Source organism: Oncorhynchus masou, chromosome 29, assembly GCF_036934945.1.
Source record: "Oncorhynchus masou masou isolate Uvic2021 chromosome 29, UVic_Omas_1.1, whole genome shotgun sequence".
NCBI classification, from domain to species: Eukaryota; Metazoa; Chordata; class Actinopteri; order Salmoniformes; family Salmonidae; genus Oncorhynchus; species Oncorhynchus masou.
In genome coordinates this window covers 76,596,449-76,606,041 of record NC_088240.1, presented here as the reverse complement: position 1 = coordinate 76,606,041, position 9,593 = coordinate 76,596,449, and the positions used below count along the sequence as shown (strand labels likewise).

The window sequence follows — 9,593 nt, the reverse complement described above, 5'->3', positions numbered from 1 at the left end:
TTTACACTTATTTTAGACTTCACTCCCTATTTCTCCCTCTGACACGTGCTCCATCTCTGCCCCTCAATACCTCCTGATATCGCCAAAGTCTTCCCCTCTCCCACACACCCCTTCCCTCCTGTTCCATGCTTTTTCTCTGCCTGTTACGTTCCTCGGTCGCTCTCCTCACAGACATCTTCGTGTCTTGTAGCTTCACCCCCCCCCCCCCCTTTTGTAGTTAATCTCTTCCCTCTCGCCACTCTAGCTCTCTCCTTTTAATTGACACAGGAGTACACTTCTGTTTTTGAGTTAACGAAAGGTAAAAAACACCTTTTGACTTCAGACTAAGAATGTAAAGTTTGGGATTATAAACTCTGCGTTGGCAGTCTGACAGACATTTTGTGTTGGATGACAACTGAATATATTGTGAGAAACTAAAGATGCATGAAAATAAACTACCATTTCAGGGACTGGTGAGTGATGGTGGCTGGTTTCTGTGGGGCGTGTCTAATCCAACTTTATTAGTAGCTCAATAGATTCCTGTCCAGTTTTTCCCCTAGAGGTTCCCAATTTCCTGAAATGGAACCCATAGGGAAAACGAGGTCAAACCTGGAACACTTAGATGTTAATGCAGAGAACCGAGAGTGGCATCAACTGGTGTGACCAAGACAAACACCTGTACTAAGTGATATGGAAGATGTTTTTAGGAGACAAGGGCTTGTCAAACTGCTTCATGATTTGTATTCATTATACTGTAAAAGAGGTATTACTGGAGAATGTTGCTGAATTTGCAAATCCATCCACAGCCAGACCTTACTGTCTGTAGGCCAGTGTTTGGGACAGCGCCCCCGGGCTCAGTCTCGACTTTGTCTTAAAATTCTATTTTTAATGATCTGATTCAATCTCTTCAGTTTGTTGGAAAGGGTTAAGACTAAAAATCCTGATTGGATATCTTTTTCTTTGCTCGTCTCTGGGGAGATAAATCTAACTAGCAAAATATGCCATTGACTAGGCCATCAGAAGCTAGGTAAAGGCATCTGCCATTCAACTGCAACATTTTGGAGTAACAGTGGACTCAACCAATCACATTTTGACTTAATGAGTGGGACTGTTTTTACAAAAACGTAGAGAAACTTCTGCCTCCTTGAAGGCCAACAGGTCACTGCGCGATAGCGAGCAGTAGTTTTCCCACTCTAGCTTTTGTTGTCAGCAAGTTTGCAGCTGATTCAGCAGGTGTTATCAAAGAGGATGTTGCTAATTTATTAGCGTCTCCCTTTTCAAGAATAACTTTCATATCCCATCTGGTGAGTGGAACTGTTTATTATTGAAGGGCTTGCTTGTTAGTCATCTCTTTGAAAATAATGTGTGTGAAACACTTGCATTTAAAGCGGAACTGACAGTTAGCAACATGCAATCTTAATCTGTTCATATACTGCCCCAGGAAGAATGTGACACTTGTGTAAACAATTCTGACAAGTGACCACTTCGATATGGTCATTTTCACATTTTAATCACTTCTATAGCAATATAGAGTGTGAAAGCGGCCTGTACGTTTGGGCAATTAATAGTCACTGCAGTAAATAAAACCAAATAACTTGTCCCGATCCGGAGGCAACACAGACCAGTGCACTAATAGTCAATCAGAGCTACAGTATACAAACGTGCCATTTGCCTCATGGGCCTGCCATCATTCACTTTGAACTATACTGTGTTTTCAGGCAGGTGCAACAGCGACTTTGGATCATTAGAATACATTCACCAAAACCCACAAAATACCCTTGGAATGGATTTCTGCAAATATATAAACACCACGGGGGTCCTCTTACATTTGGGAACTTTACAGTCCTATTGATCAAACAGCCATGAAAAGGTAGGCACTCTCTCCCTTAGTTATACACATAACAATATCATCAACTAATGCTAGCCATAGCAAGATGAGATCAAATCTAACAAAGGAACATTAAATAAACACAGACTTTTCCAGCGTGTTTGTCAAAATTGCACTGATACATGACAGGGAATTGTAGCCTCATCCTTCTGCAGCTTGCCTTCCAATGCATGCTTGTCCCAACCAAGCACCCAACTAACTGGCTAAAGTTGGCTAGCTTGCTAGTTAAAACTACTTCCAGACACAAATGAGAGAACACCTCACTCTGACTATTTTACTCGCCCTAGCAAAACTGATTGTGTTGTTTACCTGTTATCTAGAGCGTTCGTGACTAACTATTACTTTTTTTGCCTTTGTTTACTGGCACCGGTCATATTCAGTCATTCGTAAATTCATCAGTTGTTCTGCGCTCTGGCACACTCAGTCGAGAGTACTCTGAAATCAGAGTAGATAGCCAGAGTGAATTTGCGAACGCAAGAGATATGATAACTGTATAACAGTTGTTCAAGTTCTTGCTCGCTAACAAAATGACACCTGCATCTCTCGCTGTGTAAAGTGTGATATAAAAGTAACATATTTCCCTGATTTATTTGATATTAATAGTTGGGAATTAATGCTTAATAGATAGGATATTTCTGTCCTGTTAGTGTCTGTGTTTTTATGGTCTCCACTCTAGTTCCCTGCAGCTAATCTGGAGGCCAGAGATGGCTTGAGTTGACAAAATTGAAACGTCTTTCCTACCGGTTACTGATGTCATTCTTCTGTGAGCTGCTCCACGTAAAAAACAGTTAGGAGCTGCCTGCAGATGTTATTCTTCTGAAACTAGGCTGTGTGTGCGGCGCGCATGTGAATATATTTTTTATTTTAGTCAGTTAAGACCTAATTCTTATTCATGATGACGGCCTACCGGGGAACAGTGGGTTAACTGCCTTGTTCAGGGGCAGAACTTTTACCCTGTCAGCTCGGGGACTCATCCAGCAACCTTTCGGTTACTGGCCCAACACTAGGCTACCTGCCGCCCCAGGTTCTTCGCGATTGTGTAGGCTACTTTGTGCATGATTTATCTGGGTCATTGATAAATCGTATACGTCCACTACACTACTTTGATACGCATCAATAGGGATTAATAAATGAGTATATGCTATGCCCACTGAAAACAAACCGGATATACTGTTTATACCAGTAAACTGGTATTACGGTTGATGTCCTTTCAGAATCAAGAACCTTACAGAATCACTGGAGGCCTATAGGTTTGCCACTGCGCAAACATCTATAATTAGGTATAAAGACTGTTAAGACATTCATGTTTCAAAAAAGGAGTGTATATATGTGGCCTGACGAAGCAGCTCTATGTGCTGACTGAATGGAAGCTGATAATGATGAGTTTTTTACTCTGGTCTTGTGTCCGAGACCGAGTCAAGACCGAGTACAAATAAACCCTACAGGAGACAGGACTGAGACACTCAATATGTACTACAACACAGCTGTAGGGTGTAGCCAAATCATATCTGCTGGTAGTCTCTTATGACAGACAACACCAGCATGTATGAGAGATTTGGTCCTGGGTGCTGAGATGAATCTGCAATGTCTGCTGGTGTTATGGCAGAGAGGCTGCATGGGGCTGAGAGCAGATGGTACTGACAGATTGTAGCTCACTGTATGAGGGAGAGAAGGCACCACACACACAGGGTAGAGCGAGGCTATAAACACACAGGGTAGAGCGCGGCTATAAACACACAGGGTAGAGCGCGGCTATAAACACACAGGGTAGAGCGAGGCTATAAACACACAGGGTAGAGCGAGGCTATAAACACACAGGGTAGAGCGAGGCTATAAACACACAGGGTAGAGCGAGGCTATAAACACACAGGGTAGAGCGCGGCTATAAACACACAGGGTAGAGCGAGGCTATAAACACACAGGGTAGAGCGAGGCTATAAACACACAGGGTAGAGCGAGGCTATAAACACACAGGGTAGAGCGAGGCTATAAACACACAGGGTAGAGCGAGGCTATAAACACACAGGGTAGAGCGAGGCTATAAACACACAGGGTAGAGCGAGGCTATAAACACACAGGGTAGAGCGAGGCTATAAACACACAGGGTAGAGCGAGGCTATAAACACACAGGGTAGAGCGAGGCTATAAACACACAGGGTAGAGCGAGGCTATAAACACACAGGGTAGAGCGAGGCTATAAACACACAGGGTAGAGCGCGGCTATAAACACACAGGGTAGAGCGAGGCTATAAACACACAGGGTAGAGCGAGGCTATAAACACACAGGGTAGAGCGAGGCTATAAACACACAGGGTAGAGCGAGGCTATAAACACACAGGGTAGAGCGAGGCTATAAACACACAGGGTAGAGCGAGGCTATAAACACACAGGGTAGAGCGAGGCTATAAACACACAGGGTAGAGCGAGGCTATAAACACACAGGGTAGAGCGAGGCTATAAACACACAGGGTAGAGCGAGGCTATAAACACACAGGGTAGAGCGAGGCTATAAACACACAGGGTAGAGCGAGGCTATAAACACACAGGGTAGAGCGAGGCTATAAACACACAGGGTAGAGCGAGGCTATAAACACACAGGGTAGAGCGAGGCTATAAACACACAGGGTAGAGCGAGGCTATAAACACACAGGGTAGAGCGAGGCTATAAACACACAGGGTAGAGCGAGGCTATAAACACACAGGGTAGAGCGAGGCTATAAACACACAGGGTAGAGCGAGGCTATAAACACACAGGGTAGAGCGAGGCTATAAACACACAGGGTAGAGCGAGGCTATAAACACACAGGGTAGAGCGAGGCTATAAACACACAGGGTAGAGCGAGGCTATAAACACACAGGGTAGAGCGCGGCTATAAACACACAGGGTAGAGCGAGGCTATAAACACACAGGGTAGAGCGAGGCTATAAACACACAGGGTAGAGCGAGGCTATAAACACACAGGGTAGAGCGCGGCTATAAACACACAGGGTAGAGCGAGGCTATAAACACACAGGGTAGAGCGAGGCTATAAACACACAGGGTAGAGCGAGGCTATAAACACACAGGGTAGAGCGAGGCTATAAACACACAGGGTAGAGCGAGGCTATAAACACACAGGATGGAAAGTGAGGCTTTGCAATGACACAGCAGAGATGCTATGACACAAATACAGTGCAAGGATATACACACCTACTGATGGGGTGGTGGGGTTACCAGACCGATGGAGGACGACCTCCACTGTAGGTCCAGTTACAAAAAGTGGTCCTCCCCAGCCACTGTACCCGTTGGGCGCTCTTGTCATGTTTCTGTTTGCCCTTTGACCCTGGCGGGTGTCCTCCCGTGACATCATTGTGTTCCGAGCAGGGGAGATGTGTGGCCACCGGCATCTTCTAGTCACCTTGGTGATGACAAACACTCCTACTGCCATGACATCATCCCAGTGATGAAGTAGGGGAGGGGAGATGGAGGGGGCCGGAGGGAGGATATTTGCCGGTATAAACCCACCGCATCATCCCAGCTGATACACTAACATTAAACCACAGCCAAGCGAACACAAGAGGCAAACTCATCCCTTCAATAACATCAGTGAGAGAGAGGGAAGAGGAGAAAAGGAGGGGCAAAGTGTGAGATAGTGATGCTTTCAGCAGGTGCCAACCAGTGAGAGGTAGCTGATAGAGAGGGAAAGACTGCGTGAGAGAAAGACAGATGCAGCCAGCCTGTGAGAGCACACAGTGACCCACAGCATCGGAGACAAGAGAAGAAGACAGTGTGAGTTGTTTCATGCATTCTTTATTTGTTCGTTTAGCGAAAGGGTGAGAGGTTATGCACCTGTACTTTCAGGTTGATTAGGTACATAGGAAGATGGAATTTGTACGTTGTCATGTAATAATGATTATTTTTGAGTAAATACTTAAATGCATCCATGTCTATTTGATCATGAAGAACCAGGAAGTATAATTGTTATAGAGGAATCAGGGGCTCATTTGTCGATCAGATTTTTTATACGTTTTTAAATGAAAAATCACTACTCATCTCACAGACATAATGTCACAATTTCTACCTCGTCTCAGCTTTTCATACAGCAGTATATTGTGTGTACAAGGCCATTTCTCCCTTGGTGAAAATGAAGTTTTTCTAATTTATTTGATTATTAACATCAGAGTATTAAAAGCCATCATAAAGCATGATCATGGATGTAACCTTTATGGTCAGTAGAGTCGTGGTGGTGGTCGTTGCTCTGTGTAATGTGCAGTCAAACATTTTTCTGTATGGTTTTAGAGATGTATTATAGTTGTATCAATAGTCACTGTATTATCTATATTGGCATATTAATATGAATTCCTCTCTGTTTTTACAGAATCCTGTTGTCATTGCAGTGTCAGTGTAGTCGTGTCCAGCCAGTCTCCTGCATTACTGTTCCTGCCCTCCCTCTACTCACTACTGCCATGCTGTACCCAGCTCTGCTCTGTGCTGCTCTGCTCCTGATAGCACCCCTGGGACACACAGAGGGGCGCACCCTGCACCAATCACCTGATGCCATCCAGGTAAGGAGGGTGAAGGGAGAGGGGTAATGGGAGGAGAATAGGAAAAGAGGGGATGGGGATGGAGAAAGAGGGGGAGTGGAAAGTTAGGGGGGAGAGTAGAGGGAGCTGGGGAGAGTGGGACAGAGGGGAGATGGGGAAGAGGGGAGTAGAGGGTATATTTGGATCATCAATAACTTTTTTACTGAGCTCTCATGACTTTTCTGCGTAGTAATAATAACATGTTTATTGCATAATAATAACAGCATATTTGTTGTTCCTGCCTAGTTTGTTGAGCAGTTTCTGGATCGCTACAACGACCTGACCCTGGATGACCTGGAGAACCTGGTGAGCAGCCAACCAGAGGAGCCCTCCTCGGCTTTCACTTCCGGGGTCAAAGTCGCTGAGTACCCCAAATGGGCTGACATACCAGCACAGGGTGACAGCACCTGGCTCCGCCTCCTGAAGGGGACCCTGGCCAATCAGAAAAGAGCTGTGACGGACCGGTCGCGGAGGGGGTGGAACCGAGGATGCTTCGGGCTCAAACTGGACAGGATCGGGTCAATGAGTGGACTGGGCTGCTAGTGGAGAGAGAGGAAGAGACTGACACCCCTCAGGGGATATGAGGACGAACACACAGTAGGCTGCTACACAGCACACAGTCATTTACACACATGTGGTGAATACAAGGATGTTAATGTGAGTACAAAGGAGGTCTACATGTAGCGTAGCTGTAGTACTTGCTGTATTGCTAATGTGGTTCCATCGAGCTTAAAGAAAGTTACTCTGTATGTCTCCTGGCTGTTGGAAGGGGTTATCTGTACTTATTGTACATCTATTCATTTGAATCTTGAAAGTATCAGAGTTATGTTTACATCAAGATGTTATTACATTTTAAGTCTCTGAGTGTTGTTTTGACAGTAAATCTGCACTTTATTTAAAACTAGGTATTTAAAAGTTGTCTTTCTTGACTAATATTGTCCCTGTTAATCCTGCAGGAATAGTTGTGTTATGGCATGTTTAATGGAAATAAATATTTGAAAAAATGTAATAATATAATTCAAGTCAAATGTTTCTTCTCTCTGCTATTGATTTGACATACATTTGGCATGAATAAATGTACACTGAACCACGTTGTATTGAGTGTTGTTCTATTAAAGTCCTGACACCTTCCAGTGGCAGATTCATCCTCAAATCCTCGACTCCATTTGTTCATTTCACATTGGCATGCGTCATCTACATATTCATGCATTTCCATTCAATTTGAAGGTTCAATTTCTCACAGCAGATATTTATACCTCTGTTTCCATGGTCGTTTTTATTAAATCTGCCACAGGCAGCTGAGGGAGAGGGAGAAGGTACATGTCTTCCTCAGAGCTAAATGAAATGCCTGCATTAAATGGTGGGGTTGTGTGGGAGGACCAATTAGGGCTTGGAGCTACGCTAATCAAGCTACCACTGATGCTTCCAAACTGAATTTACTATGTTGTTAGTATCTCACTTATAGAAGGGAGTTAACTCTTGTCTATATGACAAGTACTTCCCAAACAGAACATCATCTTCTCTCTTTAAATACAGTTCTGGGTTGGGGAAAGAGGGCATTTCACAAGGGTCAGTTCTGGTTTGGAGAAAGAGGGCATTTCACCATGGTGGATACTGAGTCTCTAGAGCAGGGGTACTCAACTCTGACCCTACGAGGTCTGGATGCTGCTGGTTTTCTGTTCTACCTGGTAATTAATTGCACCCACCTGGTGTCCCAGCTCTAAACAAGTCCCTGATTAGAGGGGAACAATGAAACAATGCAATGGAACTGACTTCGAGGTCCAGAGCTGAATTTGAGGGCTCTAGAGAGTCAGTAGTGTGTTCCTCACAGAAGAGGTTTTAACTCAGGTTAAAAGACTGGATGCAGTCCCTAAAGTAAACCACAAGAGGTCAGTCTGAATTAGTCTGTCATGTTGCAAAGTCCAAACCGATGTGCATTCCAGATTCCAGACTTAGTGCTGGACTCTTAATGGACATAATGAGACTGATGATAATTCAGCAGCATATGAACCCAGATGTACACCTTTCTGATGCATGTTTTACCAGAGGTCAAATATAAAGATATTTCAGATAACTCAAGTTAGTCGGAGCATGAACAGTGCTGGCAACACCAGGGTTGTAGGATTGCTCTATTAAAGCAGTCAAAGTTTAATATTTGGTCTCATATTCATAGCACCAATGATTACATCAAGCTTGTGACTCTACGGATTTGTTGGTTGCATTTTCAGTTTGTTTTGGTTGTGTTTCAGATTATTTTGTGCCCAATAGAAATGAATGATAAATAATGTATTGTGTCATTTTGGAGTCACTTTTATTGTTAATAAGAATATAATGTCTCTAAACACTTCTACATTAATGTGGATGCTTCCATGATTACAGATAGGCCTGAATGAATCGTGAATAAAGATGAGTGAGAAAGTTAGACGCACAATTATCTTGTTACTACTTTAATACACATAAGTGAATTTGTCCCAATACCTTTGCACCCCTAAAAATGGGGGGACTGTGTACAAATGTGCTGTATTTTCTAAACAGTTCACCTGATATGGATGAGAAAACATCCAAACATTTAGAGTATAGATCCAAAAGAAGAAAAAATGCTTCACTGTCCCAATAATTACGGAGAGCACTGTATATTTGACACATAGCCCACAGCAGGAGTCTTCCTTTACTCTCAGCCTCGCACCGTCTGGTCTAGGGTCTTCTGGGTCTAGATTTAGGGCCAGACCATGGCTCCTCTTTAGTATTCTAAACTACTTTTGGCTTCTTCTGATTTTCTCAAAAGCACTTGAGATGTTTAGTTATCAGACACAAATGAAAAATGTTCTTACAGAAATCTGTAGGCCTACATGAAAACCCTCAATTAAGGGAAAAGTTGGCCATTATATGAGCCTACCATGGACTACAGTAGGACCCATGATGACTGTGTGATCATGTGGTGTGATATTAAGCAGGGTCAAGTACAGTACACAGTATCACCAGTGTATCCCATCCCCCGAGGAGTAGACCGGTCTGATTCTATTTATAGAACGACCTTTACTTCACCTCTCTGACCTTAAGCTGTGCAGCGGTGTCCAAGAGCAGTGTGTTCACATGGGGTCGTGGTAGTTCAACTATGCCTATGTCATTGGCTCGTCACCACCCTAAATCACAACACCTGTGA

The 9,593-nt window shown here is 43.8% G+C and overlaps 1 protein-coding gene across 2 annotated transcripts; it reads left to right on the top strand.

Moving 5' to 3' along the window:
- Nucleotides 1-5,378: 5,378 nt before the first annotated feature.
- On the top strand, nt 5,379-7,524 carry LOC135521316 (C-type natriuretic peptide 1). 2 transcript variants are annotated; one of them, XM_064947235.1, is made up of 3 exons: nt 5,379-5,636; nt 6,245-6,412; nt 6,677-7,524. In XM_064947235.1, exons 2-3 carry the CDS (start codon nt 6,314-6,316, stop codon nt 6,971-6,973), a joined length of 396 nt encoding a protein of 131 aa, XP_064803307.1. In that variant the 5' UTR covers nt 5,379-5,636; nt 6,245-6,313; the 3' UTR covers nt 6,974-7,524. The 2 variants fall into 2 exon arrangements, with proteins under 2 accessions (XP_064803307.1, XP_064803306.1); XM_064947234.1 differs by having other exon boundaries at nt 5,380-5,636; nt 6,226-6,412.
- The last annotated feature ends 2,069 nt before the right edge of the window (nt 7,525-9,593 follow it).